This window comes from Lycium ferocissimum, chromosome 1 (assembly GCF_029784015.1).
Source record: "Lycium ferocissimum isolate CSIRO_LF1 chromosome 1, AGI_CSIRO_Lferr_CH_V1, whole genome shotgun sequence".
Lineage (NCBI taxonomy): Eukaryota > Viridiplantae > Streptophyta > Magnoliopsida > Solanales > Solanaceae > Lycium > Lycium ferocissimum.
Window position 1 is genome coordinate 64,680,635 of NC_081342.1, and position 21,544 is coordinate 64,702,178.

General features: G+C 33.5%; 3 protein-coding genes across 4 annotated transcripts; all 3 read right to left on the reverse strand.

The window, feature by feature from the left end:
• Nucleotides 1–4,527: 4,527 nt before the first annotated feature.
• Nucleotides 4,528–9,417, reverse strand: LOC132057337 (B3 domain-containing protein REM10). The gene is made up of 6 exons (XM_059449901.1): nt 9,334–9,417; nt 8,960–9,188; nt 8,006–8,080; nt 5,523–5,647; nt 5,205–5,439; nt 4,528–4,708 (listed from the first exon to the last, which is right to left on the reverse strand). Exons 2-6 carry the CDS (start codon nt 9,006–9,008, stop codon nt 4,644–4,646), a joined length of 549 nt encoding a protein of 182 aa, XP_059305884.1. The 5' UTR covers nt 9,009–9,188; nt 9,334–9,417; the 3' UTR covers nt 4,528–4,643.
• A 1,120-nt stretch (nt 9,418–10,537) lies between these two features.
• On the reverse strand, nt 10,538–11,657 carry LOC132066345 (B3 domain-containing protein REM6-like). Its single transcript, XM_059459672.1, has 2 exons — nt 11,570–11,657; nt 10,538–10,915 (listed from the first exon to the last, which is right to left on the reverse strand). Exons 1-2 carry the CDS (start codon nt 11,633–11,635, stop codon nt 10,538–10,540), a joined length of 444 nt encoding a protein of 147 aa, XP_059315655.1. The 5' UTR covers nt 11,636–11,657.
• Nucleotides 11,658–12,967: 1,310 nt separating this feature from the next.
• On the reverse strand, nt 12,968–20,299 carry LOC132057273 (B3 domain-containing protein REM8-like). Of its 2 annotated transcripts, none has more exons than XM_059449815.1 (10): nt 20,158–20,299; nt 18,935–19,247; nt 17,961–18,040; nt 17,574–17,805; nt 16,786–16,928; nt 16,198–16,426; nt 15,428–15,502; nt 14,126–14,253; nt 13,774–14,008; nt 12,968–13,125 (listed from the first exon to the last, which is right to left on the reverse strand). In XM_059449815.1, the coding sequence occupies exons 1-10, from the start codon at nt 20,221–20,223 to the stop codon at nt 13,088–13,090; spliced, it is 1,539 nt and encodes a 512-aa protein (XP_059305798.1). In that variant the 5' UTR covers nt 20,224–20,299; the 3' UTR covers nt 12,968–13,087. The 2 variants fall into 2 exon arrangements, with proteins under 2 accessions (XP_059305798.1, XP_059305792.1); XM_059449809.1 differs by having other exon boundaries at nt 14,126–14,262.
• Between the last annotated feature and the right edge of the window lie 1,245 nt (nt 20,300–21,544).

A 21,544-nucleotide genomic window follows, 5' to 3' on the forward strand; every position in this document is an offset into this window, starting at 1 on the left:
AATAGAATATTTGGCGCGTTATTTTGGCTCCGTAGGGTTTATATGGGTTGGGTCAAAGTGTTAAAAATAAAACTTGGGGCAAAGTGTAAAAAATAAAGCTTGGGGTTAAAATGTTAAAAATATAACTTTGGGGTGAGTCAAATTTCTCTAATCACTAATCCAAAGTTTATCACCTTTACTCAATTAAAAAAACTAGAGTTACCCCAACTCAATTTTAAAACCCATTTGTCACCTATAATTAAAACCCCCTTATTACTCCCTCCATTCCTATTTATGTGGTATTTTTCGGATTTCGAGGTTTAAATAAATCTTTCACAGTAATTTTTTGATATATCTTTTAAATATTTTGAATTATTAATTACTATGACCTATAAGTAATACTTTGACATAATACATAAATAGGCCCTTAAACTTGGCTTCAGTTGGCATGCCTTTTAACTTCGGGTGTGCACAGGTAGGCACCTTAACTTATATAAAGTTAAATGAGTAAACATAAATGCTGATGTGGCCCTCCAATATTTATGTGTCACGTCATCATTTATATTTACTTGTTCAACTTCATAGAAGTTGCGGTGCCTACTTGTGCACACCCAAAGTTGAAGGACATACTTGCTAGCTGAGACCAGGTTTAAGGGCCTATTTATGTGTTATGCTTAATACTTTTTATGTAGTTTTCAAATGTGTAAATTTTATTTTAAACCACTTGTGGGATTTCGTTGGATATGTCGTTGTAGCCGATATACATATATTATTCCTCTATAGACTATTTTTTGGGACGGACGGCTATTTAAGTTAATGTTTTAAAAATAAAACTTCACGAACAGAATTACAAAACAATAGCTTCACTGAGATAGAGCATGTCCTTAATTTCAGCTAAATGCAAATGTATTGCATAACCTATGGAGTTAAATAAACCACTCCCTCTTTTCGAATTTATGTGAAAGGGTTCGGAGTACGAGGGTCAATACACCTAATTTTGGGTACGAATTAGAGCATACATTCTCTATGTTCTTTTATAAATAAATTTACATATTCGAAAACTACATGAAAAATACTATAACTAAACAAAATTAATAATTCAAAATATTCAAAAGTAGTTTGAGAAAGTCAAATAAAAAGTTGTTCGACCCTCCAAATAGTGATACCATCACATAAAATAGGACGCGGGAGTACTATTTTCAAATTGTCTAGCACTAGGTAATGAAGTAAGCATCATCAAAAAATTTCCACATATTCATACCGGCAATGCATTATTAGTACTATTCATTTATACTTTGCATTAAATAAGCAAATTAATTTCCATAAATAACAAATACACAATAGGAAACAAAAAACAGAACAAATGAAGTTCACCTTTGAATTCAAATTCCTTGGAAGACTTTTCAATAATACGGGCTTTTTCTTCTTCTCTTTCATGAACTCATTTTTCATATTCTCTCTCACAGTAACTTAAATCAAAGACAGTGACCACAAATTCCATGTCTCCTTCATGTCTGAATACCAAAATATCTCCCAATTGTATATCATGATCCTTTACAAATTCTTCCCAACCCTCTTCTAGTCGCTGATTATTCACCTTCACGTGCCACTTTTTACTTGCCCTTCTCAGCATAGCATATTCATTCCTGTTTCCCTTCAGATACTTCAAGAAACCTATAGGAATTTTCTGCAGTACAACAATATATATGATTAGAATGGCCTTGTCCCATCATTATCATGTTCAACACAGAATGCAAGTATACATGTCAAATTCCTAAAACGTCAACAAAATATTAAATTCTGACTCCATGATTTCAAAAGTGTATTGATCAAAGACAATACAATTATTCTAGAGTTGTCAACCGGCCAGGTTGAGTTGAATTTGTGTAGGTCAAAATAGACTGAGTCAATAAATGTGCGGATCATTAACCCACCCAAAGATAACTTGGGCTGAAATGGGTTGGGTAAAAATCGCTAAATAATGGGTCATAGCACAACCCTCCCAACTCTTACCAACTTTTAATTTCTTTGTGTGCTTTCTTATAGTTTGTTTTAATTACCAAATAGCAATACTTTTTTTTTTCTTTATTACGCCTATATTTCGACATATCAAACAAAGAAATGAAAACTTTTTTCATGGATCAATTTGGGCTAGATATCAGCCGAACATTCAGATGAACTAAATTGAGTGAGTCAAAATGGACTTAATTAATAAATTGGGGCGGGGGGGGGGGGGGGTGGGGGGGTTTGGGTTTGTCATGTTTTCATGGACTAATTTTGTCACCTCAAATATTTTCTACCCAATAATAAATAAAAGAAGATTTATCTGTTGGGCCATGAGAATTATTACCTTTTTTTTCGAAATTTTTTCACTTTATTTGCAAATCAGCGTTTGGCCATGAAAATTCCAAATACAACTTGAAGTTGGGAAACACCTTGAAGTTGTATTTGGAATTTGAAAAACACGTACATTCAAACAACCAATTTTTTTTTGCAAAAACTATAACCAGACACAACCCATCTTCAACTCCAACTTCAAAAATTCCAAATAAAGTGAAAAATATTTGGTTTCTGTGGCCAAACGCCTACTTACTTACCCATTTGGCCATGATTATTCACTTTTTTCAAAAAAAAAATTTCACTTTACTTGAAAAATATGTTTGGCCATAAAAATTCCAAATACAACTTCATATTTGGAATTTGGGAAACACCTAAAACCCTATTTTCACTTTTTTTTTTTTCCACTTTGAGTACATTCAAACAATCAAATATTATTTGCAAAAATTATATAATCAAACACGGCTCCAACTTCAAAAATTTCAAATAAAGTGAAAAATATTTGATTCCTATGAAGTAAATTAGTTTATGCTTTTGATCTCATATTCTTTTCTGTGATCAACTCCCTCCTTCACTTCTGTATTACACATGCAGCAGACAAATAAAAGGAAAAATGAAACAATTAATTGAAAGTATTACTCCTTCCGTCCTAAAAAGATTGTTCTCTTTTGACTTGGCATAAAATTTAAGAAATAAAGGAAGACTTTTGAAATGTGTGGTCCAAAACAAGCCTTAGATAATTGTGTGGCTGTAAATCATCTCATAAAATTAAATTGTTTCTACATATAGAAAGGGACAATCTTTTTAAGACAGACTAAAAAAGAAAGGAAGATAATCTTTTTGAACAGAGGGAGTAGACAATCTTTTTGGGACAAGTCCATTCTTGAAACCTGGCACAATGGGTTTGAAAAAATGAGATTTCTTTGGAGGGATTTTCATGGAGGCTCAAGAAATTAAATGTAATTAGTTTAGAGAGATGGTGCTCTCTTTGTTTTATATTACATGCAAGATGAAAGAATTCAGGAGGTTTGGAAGTAACACAAATGGAGTGAAAGTGCTAATTGTGTGCAGGACATGTTTAAATGTCTCTTTTATAAAGTACTAACTAATTGTGGTCTGTTTTTACTTTGGGGTTGCATTTATATTTGACTAATTTCAGTCCAGTTATTTCTCTCGTGTGCTTGTTATTCTCACGAAGTCCTAGAAAGAAAAAAGGTAAAAACATGATGAACAAACAAAGGATATATAGGTAATAAAGGAAAAAAAAAACAAATATAACTTTTTAAAAATTGCAAGCTTAATTGGCATCCCACTTGTGGAAACATACCGGGCATGTTGTTGTAAGCTTAATTAGCTGTTAAGAGCAGCTACACCCAAATATTTTATCACATATTGGGTGATAAAATACTAATTTTGGGTGATTTTAACCTCTTTACTCTTTTTTATTTGATTTTTTTAATTAAACCTAATATCTATACTAAAACTAGTAGCAGTGAAGGATATACTCTCTCCGTCCCAATTTAAGTGTCGTACCTTTTTTTTTTGTCTGTTCCAAAAAGATTGTCTTCTTCTATATTTAGTAAGTTGACAAATCAAACGTCCTACGTGTGAGTTTATAATCACTAGATTCAAAAGACATTTTAGTACATTACACATCTTTAAATTAAAACCATAAGATTCAAAAATTTCTTTTTATTTCTTAAACTCCATGCCTAGTCAAACTAAAACACTTAAATTGGGACAAAGGGAGTAGCATATAGTCAACTAGTTCATACTGATCCTGACATTTTTAGTAGTATCTTATTAGTAAATGGAGAAATTTCTAATTTTTGGAGTGGGAAAGAGAAGAAATGGAGTAGCTAATTTGCATTCCATGTATCCACTAATAGAATCTATGGTTTTCAGTCCAGGTAAATGTGTGGTTCAAGAGAAATAATAAGAATTCTCCATATATAAGAACTCTATCCTCAAGGGTTATTAGCATACGGTTCAAAACACGATGGATAATAAGCTTGTCTCTCTCTACCCTTCTCTATTTAAATACAAAGTTTTTCTTTGCTGCGCGGTTCAAGCTTGTGACATGCGTCTAATGTTTCATGCTGCGTTCACTACTAGCAGGAACTCTATTTCTTTTCCTTTTTCCTGGTTTGATTACAACAGGCAAGAATCCAAAAGGCTACCATAATTTAATTACTATTCATGGATTACCATAATTTAATTACTATTCATGGATTAGAGGATATTTTCAAAACAGAAAGTACTACACATCATACAGCTGAATTTTTTTTTCGGATTTAACAAAATGTAGTAGATCCAAAAACATTACATCAACTGGCTTCAGTGCTACCCATCACCAACTGCTTCATATTATCTTGTGATAGTTTCAAAATACCTACATTTTTTTGAAAAGCAAAACATACCTCAGTAATGAATCTATATTTTGGAGACTGAATTATATAAAGCACTATATAATCGTCCCATCACCAATAGTTGTGGTAGGATGCATAGGATCCTTCCATGCACCTTAACTAGAAGTCTCGAGTTCCAATATGGATACTAGACACCAGGTGAGTAACCTCCGAAAAGAAGACTAATCAAAATATTATAGACACAAAATCAAATGAGAAAGTCGTTGTGTCCCTTTAATCACTCTCTCACCAGTGAGGGTCAGCTCATACAGGCAAGTAAATTTTGATCAATTAAAAAATTTAACTAACAAGATTTTCCCCAACTTCTAAAGTTACAAACATTTTCAAAATTCTCAGTGAAAATTTTCTTTTGGTTCCAAAACGTCTCCCGCATTCTTACTGCCTAAGGGACAAAGAAGAAAAACGACATACATTAACACAGGATGGTCATGAAACAAAGGGAAACAAAGAAATACTCACAATGGACAAATGCTATAGGTATCTGGCCGTTGTGGATGAGTTCAAACATGTAAGTATCTCCTACTTGGAAACCATTTGCTTTTCTGAACTTTGTCCATCCCCTTCTAATTCCAAATTGCTTATTTGCCATTTGCCCTAGACACATTGACCATGATCTATGTTCTTCATCGATGAGAATCATCTCACGACGTCCATTCATCAGGCCAGTTGATTTTGCAAAAGCCAAAGGGAAATACTGCTCAAATTATATTTCAATACAGAGATCAAAAAGGGAACTAGTAGTTAATATCTTAACTGCTATTTATTTAAATCACTTACCAAAGAAGAAATGGTCATGGAATAAGATTTAACAGTAGATATAAAATGAGGGTTGGCATCAGCAGATGTTGAAGCAGGTACTTGTAATTTCGGAGCATTCACGTCCAAGGTCTTAATCCCACGGCCTGTGGTTGCAAGTAGAAGAAAGAAGAAACATTACAATCAAGTCTGTAAAGAGAATACAAGGGTTATGAACATAACTAAAAGGGTTTGCTCTTGAAAAGCGGGAAAAGGTCGACTTTCAAACTTTAACACCCTAGAGAGAAGCGTTTTATCTGGATTCGCTTTTCACTTGAATATATCGACGTGTTTCTTTCACATCCAAAACGGCAAAAGAAGATACATATTGAGAATATCAATCAAACTATAGTTAACTGCCCACTACCAAAATGGTCTTAAGGAAAATGTAGACGAAGCATGCACAAGATGACTACTCAGCGAGGAACTGTATGTGTTGGAGTTTAAAAAAGATTTAGTATGAAGAGGATGGAAGGTTGGAGTTCATGATAATTATGAGTAGCAAAGGATAAAAATGAACAATATGTTGACCGAAGCAAGTGATATGAAATACAAATAGAGACAGTACTTTACGCGCCACACCTTCTTGTTTCTATTAGGTGAAAAATGTATGCATTACACACTTCAGACAACTAAACAAAAAGAAAAAAGATTATATCCAAGACGTATTGTTCAAAAATACAACTGAGAGTAGTAGCGCATATGACAACGAAAAGGATCATCAAAGAAATAAGAGGCTGGTTAGTTGAGAAAACGTACCCGGAAATTTCCTCATTGGAGTTTCTGCATCAGTAACAACATGAAATTTCCATATAGGTGTCTCTCCATCAGTGACAACCTCAAACATGATACGATCTCCCTCCTTTAAGATATTATCCGCAATGAATTTACGAAATCCATCTCCAATATAGAGTTGAGTTTTATAAGACCTTAGCTTTAAATTCCACGACCTTATTTGCCTTTCATCTCTTATAATCAAACCGCACTTCTTGTTGGTGATGAAACCATTTGCATATGCAAAATGTTTAGGAACACACTGGCATAGTGTATAGCCATTTAAACACATCATTAAATAGTTCATATTCTTTGGATATTCACTTAACAAAGATATAAATAAGAAAAATGGTGCACATGCTTCCTTGGGTGAAATTAGTGAGTTTTAAGACTTACCAAGAAACCCCATGTAAGGCAATATGGTCTAATAGTGCATACAAAATTAGAATGACCAAAAGGCTTGTGAGCAGCAGCTTTTGCATGGGAAGAAGCCTTGATTGACGACTCGATGCTGGTCTTCGGTTTTTCTGTTACATCATCAATAAATTAAGTTTCTTGAAGGATTTAAACGGTGCAGCATAGACAGTAAAAATTCATCTAGTCGGTCTCAAATTACTAGGAATCAAGCTGTACTTATTGTTGTCTGACAAATTACATATCAACCCCACCCTTTGTTCTTCAAGAAACTAAATACGACAAATTACACTTTCCAAAAAGGAACAGCAGTTAAAAATGAGGGTTAGCATTAGGAGATGTTAAGGTCTTAATCCTAAGACCTGTTATTTAAGAAAAACAAGAAAAAATAAAGAAAGAAGAATCATTAGAATCAAAGAAATGGACAGAAAACACAAAGATACAACAATATTGAGGATTTGCTCTTGAAATTCAGACCTTCAGTGTAAACTCTTTTAGCATGCAAAATAGTCTTCTTTCCTCAAGGTCGGATTGATAATTTTCCCCTCAAATCAATTTTTAAAATGAAACAACAGTGTCAGAACTGAAACTCAAGATGATTTAAAATCAAAAGAAGAACATTATTGAAGTAAAACAGAAATTAGTATTATAATAATTCAGAAAGAAATTAAATGTCGATAGATATGAAAAAGAATAATGGAAGGCTAGTTCAACTCTCAATGGTAGTGGAAAGGGCACTTATGGCACACGAACAAAAGAACATATCAATAGTTCAACATGATAGAATCCGTCTTGGTGGCCTCTTTCCTTTATATGCAGATTTTTGAATAGTAATAATACTTTCCGAGCCATAACCTTGATTAATCAACTATTTCCAGATTCTCTTGCACTATGTGATCATGGTTTTTCTAAATGTCAAATAATCATCATTTGTGAAAAAAGTCATATAATTTCCTCAATTTAGTTATTCAACTATATACATTATTCCTTTTGCAATACATCCTTCATGAAAAGAAAAAAGTCCATGCAAAGTTCTCTCAATTAGTTACTGCGAATCAGCTTGGTAGCATATCTTAGCACAATATTTTTCATCATGTAACACCTGTAGCGTATTAGATATATGGAAAAACTCAAACAAGTCCCTATTAGCTCTGCTCTACTATCACAAATTCAGTAGAAGTTAACTCTATTTACCATGAGACCATTAACCTTGATATTAGAAATGAAAAGGAAAAAATTTATTCGATTCAACAAGGAATTTATCTTGAAATTCGGACCTTGAGTGGAAACTCTTTCAGTATCCAAATTAGTCTTCTTTCCTTCGGGCTGGAGTGATGCCTCTCCTCTTAGATCTAGTTTTTAAGTCGACATAAACAATCAAGAATGTTAGAATCAAAAGCGGAAGATGAATCTAAAACCAATAAAGTAGAAAATAACTGTTATTGTCACAATATAGAAAGAAAATAAAAATTGAGGCGAAAAGGAGAGATGAAAAGTATTTCGGAAGGGCTAATTCAACCCTCAGAAACATAGAACTTTTTTTTTTCAGGCCATTGTATCTCACAGTGTACTACACAGTAAAGTGCCTGAATAAGCCTAATATTAAACTAGAGAAAGAACTTTCTGATGAGCTAGCTCGAGAAGGCCTTGGACAAACTCAAAAGCGTTTCTCAGTAACTGTTACTCTCAAAAAATGGGAAAAGCTTTCGTAAAGACTCTTTCAAATTTACTAAATTTAAGACTCTTTATAAATAAAACCTCCACATGATAAGCTCTAGATTTTGGTGTTTGATTGGACAGTATCAGTTTTTATGATGGAGCAGTTATCCAAGATAAATCAGTTCCGTTTCAATTTGTTTGTCTGGTTTTGACTTGACACGGAGTTTAAGAAAGTAAAGAAGACTTTTGAATCTTGAAGTCTTAAATTAAAGATATGTAAAATGTACCGAAATATCCTTTGATCTTTTGGTCTTAACATACCATGTGGAAAGTTGGAATAAAAGAGTTGCCAAAATAGGAAAGAGACATTCTTTCTGAAACAGAACTAAAAGAAAAGTAAGACAAACAAATCGATATAACAACAGTTACAAAGAGAAGCTTTAATACCTAGAAAGGATCCTTATAAAGAAACAGAATGTCATTTCATTGTAATCATGATTTGTAAGAAAGAAGTAGATAAATAACAGATAAGTGGATGAACTATAAGAAAAGGGCTAAGATGCAAAACTTGCCGTAGAATTTCAATATAGGTGTCCCTCCCATCGAAAATATCTCAAACATTATGTGATCTCCTTCCTTTAAAGAATTAGCAGCGCAAAATTCACGCCATCCACCTCCAATGAAAGTTCTGCTTGCACTGTAATATAGCTTAAACTCCTATGACCTTTGCTCATCTCTTATCATTATCCTACATTTCCTGTTGATGAGGCCACTTTCCCGTGCAAATAGTTTTGGAACATGCTGAAATTTTTTTTAACCAGCTAAACATAAATAGCTCATATTGTGCTTCACACTTTCAAATTATTTAAGAAAAAGTATTTCTCACGACAAAATGAGTTCATTTTTTTTTCCTTTTTATTAAAGTAGAATTTAGTTTTGCACTTACCATGACACACTTTGAAATCCAATGGGGTTTGACGGTAGAAATTAAATGGGGGCGACCCAAAAGCATGTCCTTGGCTGCTTCTAACAATTCTGTAGTATTTGTTAGTTACGTAAAAGGTCACTTCAAAATTTGAAAAAAGTACCTCATGAACAAGAGAATATAGTAATAGTTCAACATGATACAACCTGTCCGAAGGGCTAACTTTCCTACTATATGCACATTTTTTTTAATAGTAAAACTACTTTTAAGTCTACAAAGTTGAATAATCTACTAATTTCAAATTCTCTTGTACCATCAGTAGGTCTTAACTAAAATTAATTCGAACTTCTTACCAAAACAGAGCAGCTGATAGAATCAGGTTAGTAAAAGTAGAAAAGATATGAGGGTTACCATTAGGAGATGTTAAGGCCTTCACTATTAAGTTCTTAATCCTAATGCCTGTTATTACAAAAGATGATACGACAAGAAAAGAAAATAAAGAAGAATCATTAGAATCGGAGAAATAAACAGAAAAGACAAAGATACAGCAACAAGGATTTGCTCTTGAAATTCAGACCTTCAAGGAAAACTCTTTTATTATGAATTGACTTGGGATTGAGGTTTAGTTGTTTGTATCTTCAAGAAATTAAATATGACAAATTACACTTAAAAAATAGGAACATCATTTATATGTCCTAACGGAAAATGGAAAATAAACAATTCATATAGTATGTATATGTTTATTTTCTGTTAGGACATATAAACTACTGTCCTATACATATTGCTTCAATGTTTTATACAAGTTATAAGTTTTGTTCTGCCATGATTATTGTAAAGTAATGTTCAAATTAATAACTTTCCACTAATTAAGCATTATACAACAACAACAACAACAACATATCCAGTGTAACCCCACAAGTAATTAAGTATTATAAATTGTATATTTATCTTTCCAGATTAATTATTCTTTGCACAACTGAATACAGTATTCAACATATTTCAGCTTCCTTTCCTTCATAATACTTTACTTTTTACTAATGGATATATAATGATATTCAAATTGTGGTTGGCATATGCTAATAAGCTTTTTAATGTCAAATTATGTTATTGTAGTCGCTGTAAATATATATTTTTGCTAGAACAAATTAATTACATCAATTAAATTATGTTTTCTTCATTTATTTTAGTCTTCACTATTATTTTCTCTTTCTATGCTACTTTTTCCTTATAATATAAGCATGTTTCTGTTTGTGCATCCAGTAGATGTTGAAGAAATATATATCACAAATGTGCCCTGAAGAACATCACCTTTGAATTCACGTTTCTTCGAAGTTTCTCCAGGAGTACGCGCTTCTTCAGCTCCATATTCTCTGTCCAAGTGACTTGAATCAAAGATGGAAACCTCAAACTCCATATCTCCTTCATGTCTGAAAATCAACAAATCTCCCAGTTGCAAATTAAGCTCCTCTACAAACTTTTTCCAACCATCTTCTAGTCGATACCCGTTCAGCTTCACCAGCCACTTCTTACCATCACTTCTTAGTACTGCACGTTTAATATGCGAGTGTCCCTTCAGATACTTCAAGAAACCTGTGGGAATTTTCTGCAGTATAACAAATATGTATAATTAGAATAGCCTTAAATTACAGGACGTGACAATCAGAGCCGGAATCGACACTATATACAGACATGCATGTGAAAATTACGAAAATATGAACAAAAATTAAACTCCGAACTCATAATTTCAAGAGTTCAACGGGACATGTCACATGCATTTAATGGGTGCAATTGAGCCCATCAAATTGACACAGAGTGCAAACCATGCATGTGAAATTTCCTAAAATGTAGATAAATATTAGATTCTGAACCTTAAAGGTTAACGCCATCAAATTTAAACCCCTGATGTTTTCTACTATTTTCTACCCAAATAATCAATAAAAGAAGATTCATTTAAATTATGCATCATGCTTTTGATCTCAGCTTCTTTTCTCTGATAAACCCCCTCACAACCATAGTTAGGGTGTTCAGCCGAACCTAGTAGCTTTTGTTCCAAGTACAAACCTTGTATATTTGTATTAAAATATACATTGAATATGTACAAATTATTACTTTAGAATCCTGTAACTTTATCAGATTAAAATCTCGAACCCATAAACTTCAAGCTCCAGCTCTATCTCCGCGCTTCTCCACCTCTATATCAAACATGCAACAGATAAATTAAAGGAAGAAAGATGAAACAATTCAAAGTATTACTTACAAGTCCATTTTTGAAGCCTGGCAAAATGGGTTTGAAAAAGCGAGGTTTTCTTGGAGGGACTTTCATGGAAGCTCAAGAAATGTACTTAGAGTACAGAAAAGGTGCTCTGTTTGTTTTTCGTTACATGCAAAATGAAAAATTGAAGGGAAATTATAGAGTTGTACAGAAACTTGGACGTTACAAATGGAATGAAAAAAATGTGGCTTTTCATATCAGTGGACTCTGTGCAGGGGCGTATCTATCATCTACGTGGAGGAGCATGGATTTACGTGCTCTTCTCAAATTGTAATGAGCATGGATTGATGTGTAACATATTAGTGGTCTCCCGTTTCTAATTCATGTGATACACTTTTTTTTAATCTATAAAAAAAAATGATACATTTTATATTTAAAAATAATTTAATTTAAAACTTCCCCTTTCACACCCTTAATGATATGATTTACTGCTATAAATATTTATGGCTTATTTCAGACCGTAAGTTTCAAAAGTATTTCAAAAGTATCCCTTTCAATTTTAAAATCCGTGCCAACGGAGGATATATTTGTGAAAGAGGGTGTCAAAAGAATTTGGCTACAAGCTCAAGGGTAAGGCTAAACTATGCATTAAGTGTTTCAATTGATCCCCATATTTTTACACAGAGTACAGGTATATATGTAAGAAGTCACTAAAATAATTTTTAAAAAATTGACATATATCCCTCTTAGCCTTGAAATATAAATCTTAAATCCACCACTTTGTCACAGGTCTTTCCAAAAGTAGGACAGGATTTAGCTTATTTACATGTACTAGCATTGATCCATTTTATATGACATTTTTTTTTATAGATCTGTTAGAAAACACGTCTATATTTAAAAATAATATACTTTAAGTTTCTCACTTACCCTTAATGAAAAACTTTTATAACCAGATAAAACGTTACGACATGTATATGATCACAAATTTCAAGTCTTTTTTCTTTCTTAAACTTCGTGCAATCAAACTAGTTCGGGTAAATTAAAATGCAGGGAGAACAAATTATTTACCAAATTAAGTCAGTATGAAGTCAACTACAAATTACAATTAGCTTGAGTTGGTTAAATTACAACTACACCATTACTGAATACAAATAAATTTGAAGAAACATGTACATGTAATCAAATGAAGGGTAATTGAATGCAGATCTAGAATACAACATACAAATGCAGGTTTGGCTTTTGAAGACCAAAATGTCTAAGGTACATCTTTGTCCTCACTTTAGCCTAATGGTAAGAGCACAACGCGTGATATGTGGATTTAGGCACACGTTACGGGTTAAAATCCCACTGCAGACATCTTGGTATTAAATGGAGAAGGTAAAGGGACGGATCCATTATCCAGGGAATTTTGAACCATGCACCATTGGCCTTCGAGGATTTCCCAGTTATTAAAAAAAATGTTTAAGGTACATCTTCTGTTGAGATTAGGCAACATGTTGTATATCCAAAGCATCACTTCAGTGCTCCTTTCCCTTCCCCATCACCACCTGCTTCACTAACTTGTCAAGGGTTTTGCTTGGCATCCTTCCCAGAATATTTACCTGAAAATTTTCTTTTAACATAACATACACTCTCTTCGCAATGAATCTAATTTTGTAGACTTGATTCCATAAAACCACTATATAATTAAATAGAAGTCTAAGCTAGATTTTCTTTGGGGGTTGGAACTTGTAGGGTATTTGCACAAATGGCCTTTTTGAGGCCAATAGACTAAATATAAAGGGTGGCCTGAAAAAGGGTCATACAGTGCAAATAATCTGATTTTTGTAAAGCAATACATCCAGAATATTTAAAAACTTTCGCAGCCATTTAATATAAAAAATAAAGCTGTATAACACATTTCAAAATTCATCTCTCTTTCAAAGTGTGGCATAATATTTTCACATCACTACCATAGAAAAATCTGCTTATGATTCCATGCTCTCTCAACATTTTAATAGCCGAGCAGAAAGAAGTTTAAAAGCATGTATTGCACGAAGGACGTTCATGCAAATAGGTAGATACTTAGCCAACCCGTGTTTACACCAAATCAAGATTTAACCTTAGCACTTAAAAGTTAAAAGTAAAAATGCATATATGAGTGCATGAACAACACTTGTCATGTATTTATTTGTTTGGCGTAAACACTAAACAGGAGGTACGGGTAAATTAAGATCATGAAAAATAAAGGGAAGGAAAGAAATACTCACGATGGAAATAAGCTACAGGTATTTCTTTGTTGTTGATGAGTTCAAACCTATAAGTATCTCCTACTTGGACATCATTTGCTTCTCTGAATTTTTGCCATCCCCTGTGAATACCGACCTGCTGATCTGAGATTGGCCCTAGTCGAACTGACCATGATCTCCCTTGTTCATCCATGAGAATCATCTTACAACGCCTATTCATCCAGCCATTTGATTTTGCAAAAGCTAATGGAATATACTGCTCAAGTTTTATCCCATTGTAAAGACCAATAACGTGTTATCACGAAAAAGAAGAACTCTTACTGCAGATCTTAACTATTAAGGGCTTAACTATAATTAATTCAAAATAACTTACCAGAAAATGATTGCTGATGGAATAAGGTTTAATAATAGAAATAAAATGAGGGTTAGCCTCATTAGCAGATGTTGAAGGAGGTACTTGAGCTTTTGGAGCAGTCACGTCCGAGGTGTTAATAGTAAGGCCTGTTGTTCCTTTTAAGATACATGAAAGAAAGATAGAATCAGAGAAACGAAAAGAAAAGGGCCAAATATACCCCTCGTTATACTTTGGGTCCAAATATACCCTTACCGATACTTTGGGCACAAATTTACCCCTCCACCGTTAAAGTTGTCCACCTTGGACATCCTATATTACATGGCAATGATATTTGATGAGGTGGATGCCACGTGGCATTGCCACCACACCACACCTCACCCATTTTATTCCTCCCATTTTCCACCACTAAAATTTCCACCCCTCCACCACAAGATGTGTTAGAAAGATAGGACCAGCAAGGATGTGTCAGAAACTTTAATGTTTGTGTATTTTAACGGTGGTAGAAATTAAAAATTAGAGAAGACATTAAGTTGTGGTAGTCAATTATTAAGTATTGATCACGGGTTGTGTAAGAGTGAAATCAAACAACAACATTGACCTAATATGTCGAATGGGTTGGGAAGGAATAATACAAGTCATCATCAAAATAAGGTCTATTTTGATCAAACTTTAAGGAATTATTAAAATTCAAAGTTGGATAAACTGAAGGATAGGAAGAATTACGAATTGGATAATAAGGCTCTTGAGGTTGAGAATGAACTGGGTTTTTGGTAAGGTCTGTAAGATTCAAATGAAGGAGAAGGAGAGGAGGGCTGAGGCTGCTGCAATGCCGATACTGTTGCCGGCGGTGGTGGTGGAGGGTTCTAGGACTGTAATGGAGATGGTGGATCAGTGAAGAGTAAATTGGATTGTGTGTATAAGGAGGGTAAGAAGAAGGATAAGATGGATAATCTGAAGACGGAGTGTTGTAAGTGGCGGTGAACAGCGGAGCAGAGGAGCATGAAGGTGGTGAAGGGGCGGGATTTGGGATCGGAGCTGAGTTATGGACGGAATTAGGGTAGTTGTAGTTGGGACTGGAGGTGGTGTAATCACCTCGTTGGGATTGGAGGTGGGATTGAAGGATAATATGGCAGTAATGGTGGAAATGGTGGTGGAGGGGTATATTTATGCCCATAGTATAACGGTAAGGGTATATTTGGACCCAAAGTATAACGAGGGGTATATTGGCCCTTTTCCAATAGTACAAGGGTATAGTTGGCCCTTTTCCGAGCAAAAAATGTATTAGATACAGCAACTAGGGTTTGCTTTTGAAATCCAGACCTTGAGTGGAAACACTTTTAGCATCCAAATTGATCTTCTTTCCTTTGGGCTGAAGTGATGCATTTCCTCTCAAATCTAGTTTTTAAATTGACACAATAATGTTAGAACTGAAACAGAACATGAATTTAAAACCAAAAGATAAACATTAAGTTGAAGAAGAAAAGAATTGTTATTGTCACAATTAGGAAAGAAAAGAATTTTTTGAGGGGAAAAGAATCTCATAAGGGCTAATTCAACTCTCAGTCACATAGAGCTTATATATACTCGGTAAACTGCTTTAACTGCTATTGTAAGTAGCTCAAAAACATCTTCTACAAAACTCAAAAGCTTTTCTCAGTAACTTTTACTCTCAAGAAACGGAAAAGGCTTGCGTAAATAAGTTTACTTAAAACATTCACTAAAAAGAATCTAAGTAAGACACTTTATAAGTAAGAACCTTCCAATATGAGCTCGGAATTTTGTTCAGTTGATTGAAAACTTCATCAGAACTTGAGAAAACATAAAAGAAATAATAATAAATGAATAAACATGGTGTGGTTTCACCAAGACACTATAATGTTTCACTAACAAAATTAATGTCCAGTATTTTGAAATTCAAGATATAGAAACTATGAGGTCACGACAAACAGAAAGATAAGCTTTAATCACTAGTAAGGACCCTTATAAAAAAACAAAGTTTGGTGTTGTTGTATTTATGATTAAAAGAAATAGGTAAACATAAAGAGAGGAAAACAGGATAAAATTTAAAAGGGCTTAGATGAGAAATTTGCCGTGAAACTTCAATATTGGCTTCTCCCCTTTGGCGAGTATCTCAAACACTAAGTAATCTCCTTCCTTTAAGCAATTCACAATGCAGAACTTGCGCCATTCGCCTCCAATATAGGTGTTTACTCCACCGTCATATAGACTAAATCTCCATGACCATTGCTTGTCTCTTATCATTATCGTACATTTCCTGTTTCTGAGACCGTGTAACCGTGCAAATGAGACTGGAACTCGCTGAAACAGCTTATAATCAGTTTCACAAAAACAGGTCATATGTAGGGATAATTACATTTTTGGACCAGTAAAAAGAATAATAGCCAGCAAATGTATAGGTTTTGTATATTAAGTACAAATATACATATAATATACATATTGTATACACAAATATACATATAATATACGTAATCAGTGTATAGGTTTTGGATATTTTGACTAGCGCCATAATTAATTTCGTCCAACGGGCCAAAAATGAAAAAGACCTCATACGTATGCTTCACACTTCCAAAAAATTTCTCATAACGGAATAAGTTCATCTATTTTTTCCTTTTAACTATTTATAACAATGGAAGTACAATATAGTTTCGATTACTTACCAGAGAATACTTCAAAAGGTAATATGGTTTCATGGTACAAATGAAATGAGGGTGAGAGAGAGGCATGTCCTTAGCAGCTTCTACATTGGGCAAAGCCTCGCATGATGACATGAATTTGTGCTCTGGTTTTTCTGTTCCATTTGCTAATTACACATAAAGTCATGTAAGAAACACTTATAGAATGGATACTTAGAATATACGAAGAAAAGAACATTTGAATAGTTAATAGTAAACTACTACATGACAAGAGATTAAATATGACAAATAGATAACAACTAAAGTATGAATAGCATGTAAACAGGCACCTGTTTTTTTGCTAACTGTTTATCTAAAAATAAATTGAAACTTCTTTTAAGGTTAAGAGAATCAACTTGCAAATGATCAAGTGTAAACTAATTGTACTATAATACGTAGTAATTGATTAATACTGTTTCATTTCAGTAATTACAGTATGTAGGGGACTACTGTTTTAAAGTTCTAATTTCCTTTAGAAGATCATAAACTATTGTGTTATACTCATGTCATCAATATATCTCCGGAAAGGTTGAGGACTAAACTGCATCTCTATTGCAATTCTAAAAACGTTAACAACTGAAATCAAATTCCCAACTGTTTGGTTGGGTAAATTTTTAAAAGTGCAGTTGTTATGAAGAAATTTTTTTACAGTTTGGACAACCAAACACTAAATAATTTGATCAAAGATGTAATACAGTCTTTTGGTATGGTGTATATAACAAACTAAAAAGATTGCTCAAAAAATAAGAGGTTGCTTAAACGAGAAAACTTACAATAGAAATTCCATATTGGTCTTTTTCCATTAGCAACAACCACGAACGTTATATGATCTCCCCCCTTTATGTCATTTGCATCACGGAATTCAGCCCATTTACCTCCAATATAGACTTGAGAAGTGGAGGTATATAGCTTTAAATTCCATGACCTTCGTTTTTCATCTCTAATAATCAGTCGACATTTCTTGTTGATGAGACCATTTGCCCTTGAAAATTCTCCAGGAAGGCGCTGAAATCGTTTAGAACATTTTGCACATTTCATCTAACACATCATATGCTGCATATTTTCGGCGGTAAACGCCAGTAAACAAAGAGGTGAAGAAAAAAAATGGTGCACATGTCTCCTTTAGCCCGAAGATTGTTGAAGGGTGTTTTGAGACTTACAAAGTAGCTTTTTGAAAGGCAATAGGATCTAACTATGCACACAACATGAGATTGGCCAATAGGGTCGTCAGTAGCGGCTTCTGCACGGGGAAAAAGCCTCGCATTGTTAATTGTAGAAAAATCCAAATCAAAAAATCAAATGTGAGAAAGTGATTCCAATCAGCACACATCATGCGGGTTCACGGGAACCAATAACTTTTGTACATACATATACAACAGCATACCTAGTGTAATCCCGCCTACAAGTGCGGTCTGGGGAGGGTGTACGCAGACCTTAGCCCTACCTTTGTGGGGTAGAGAGGTTAAGTGCAATCAACGCAGGATGACAAGGAAAATAACAACAGCAAAATAGCAAGATAAACAAAGCAATCGAAATGACAGTTAGTAGTAAATAAGAATAAAATACGATGTGACTACTAGGTAGACTACTAAATAAGGAGAAGATGAGAGGAAACTAGCTCCCTGCTTCTCCCTCGCAAAAGTACTACACTACACGGCTACCTACTATTTTCTACCCTAATCTTCGACCTCCAAACCTTCCTATCTAGGGTCATGTCCTCAGTAAGCTAAAGATGTGTCATGTCCTGTCTGATCACCTCCCCCAATTTTTCTTTGGCCTACCTCTACCTCTCCTTCAACTTGCTATAGCCAAACTCTCACACCTCCTTATTGGTGCCTCCGTGCACCTCCTCTTCACATGCCCGAACCATCTCGGCCGTATTTCCCTCATCTTAATGAACTAACTAAATATCTAAAGATTATTTGATTGTGAACTCAATTAGGAGTATTATTTGTACATATATTAATTTGAGATCATTGTAGTAACTCATAAACTTCAAATCCTAGACCCGCCTCTACATCCACCCCACCTTTTTGCTAATATTTAATCTAAACATGTTGAATCTTAAGCTAAGATTAAGGGAATTAACTTGAAAAATCATCAAGTATAAACTAATGGACTCTAAAAATCTCACCTTTGAATTCAAATTTCTTCGAAATTTCCTCGATAGTACGCGCTCCTCCTCCTCCTCCTTGCAAATACTCTACATATTCTCTGTCACAATGACTTGAATCAAAGATGGTAACCTCAAATTCCATATTTCCTTCATGTCTGAACACCAACAGATCTCCCAATTGCAATTCATTTTCCTTAGCAAATTTTCTCCAACCCGCTTTGAGTAGCTGGTCATTCACTTTCACCAGCCACTTTTTACCAGCCCTTTTCAGAACTGCACGTTTAATATGCTCGTATCCCTTCAGATACTTCAAGAAACCTATAGGAATTTTCTACAGAACAACAAATAACGTATAATTAGGGTAGTCTTGTTCCAAAAAAGGCAGCTAACTTTTTCAAGAATGTAAAGGTACTACTTTTTTCTAAATTTATCAATAAGAGAATACACATAGAAGACATATTAAAGGAATCTTGAAACAATTGGAAGTATTACTACTTACAAGTTCATTCTTGAACCCTATAGGAATTTTCTAACAGAACAACAAATGATGTATTACTAGAGTAGTCTTCTACAGTATGTCCCACAAATGGCAGCTAATATTTTCAAAAATGTAAAGGTACTATATTTTTCTAAATTTTTCAATAAGATAATACATATAGAAGACAAATTAAAGGAATGTTGAAACAACTGGAAGTATTAGTACTACTTCCAAGTCCATTCTTGAAACCTACAGTAATTTTCTACAGAACAACAAATAATGTATAATTAGGCTAGTCTTGTCCCAAAAATGACAGCTAATTTTTTTCAAGAATGTAAAGGTACTATTTTTTTCTAAATTTATCAGTAAGAGAATACATATAAAAGATAGATTAAAGGTACATTCTTGAAACCTATAGGAATTTTCTACAGAACAATAAATAATGTACATATAATTAGGGTAGCCTTGTCCCAAAGATGGCAGCTAACTTTTTCAAGAATGTAAAGGTACTATTTTTTTCTAAATTTAACAATAAGAGAATACATATAGAAGACAAATTAAAGGAATCTTGAAACTATTAATAATTACAAAAGTCCATTCTTGAAACCTATAGGAATTTTCTAACAGAACAACAAATAATGTATAGTTAGGGTACCCCAAATGGGCAGCTAATTTTTTCCAGAATGTTACATTATACATATAGCTGAGAAATTAAAGGAAAGATGAAATAATTGGAAGTATTATTATTATTATTAATACTTACAAGTCCATTTTTGAAGCCTGGTAGAATTGGTTTGAAAAAGTGAGGTTTTTTTGGAGCAACTTTCATGGAGGCTCAGCAAATTGTTGTTACTATACAAAAATGGTGTTTTCTTTCCTTTTTACTCATAAAGGTGTGTTTGGTTGTACGGATAACTTTTTCTGAAAATTGAGTATATTTCCCTTTTCTAATTTAGCTTTTTTTTTTTTTTTTTTTTTTTTTTGCTCTATCACGGTTTTTATATTACTCCCTCCGTCCCAAAAAGATTGTCTTAGTTTGATTTGGTATAGAGTTTAAGAAATAAAGAAAAGACTTTTGAAATGTGTGGTCTAAAATAAGCCTTAGATATTTGTGTGGCTGTAAATCATCTCATAAAGTTAAATTGTTTCTAAATATAGAAAGGTGCCAATCTTTTTGGGATAGACTAAAAAGGAAAGGAAGATAATCTTTTTGGGACAGAGGGAGTAGTATTTTGTCTTAGCTTATTGCTTCCTTTTTTTTTTTTTTTATTGCTTTGATTTGCTTGTACTTCTGCCGAGCGTATATCGGAACAGTCTATCTACCTCTCAAGGTAGGGGTAAGATCTGTGTACACTCTACCTCCTCAAACCCTACTTCAGGTATTTCATTGGGTATGTTATTATTGTTGTAATCTATTCTAAAGGAAATAATTTCTGTCTAAATTTGTAATAATCTAATTTCGACTTCTTCTTTAGCATAATTTCAATTGATTACACAGGTTTGGTTTTTGGAGATCTTTGAGAAGAGTTTATTTTGCAAAGTGGGTCAATTTTAATGGTGGGTTGAGTTTAATTTGCGATTAGATTTAAATTGAGAAAAAAATAATATTTTCATAGGCGTCACATAGGATAATAACGGTGGAGACAAGGGGAATTAACGGTTTAGAGGTAGATATGTACTCGAAGTTGAATGATAAGGGCAAATATATTTAAAAAATATAACGAAAAGTAAATATAACCTTTTTTGAAGAATATAGATGCAAATCTGACCCTTTTTCGATAAATAAATAAAGGTAGTTTAATTAAACTATTTTTTTAGTTAATATTGGGGTTAATATTTTCTGAAGGACGTGCAAAAGAAAAATATGGTAAGTAAAATGGACTAGAAGGAGTACTTATTTCACTCACTAATCTATAGATTATACTGTAATTTTCTCTTAAGTTGACTTGAAAGTGTTGATACATAAATAGCGTAGAATAGTTAAACCCATGAATAGCGAATTGCCCTTCTTTTGAGTGGTCTTTAAATTTTGGGAAAATAACATAGACTACCAACTTAAGACTCTTTATCACAAAATATAATGATACTTTTCCTTATTTACGGAACGTAACGACAATTTACGAAATATGACGGATTTGGGGTTTATCGTC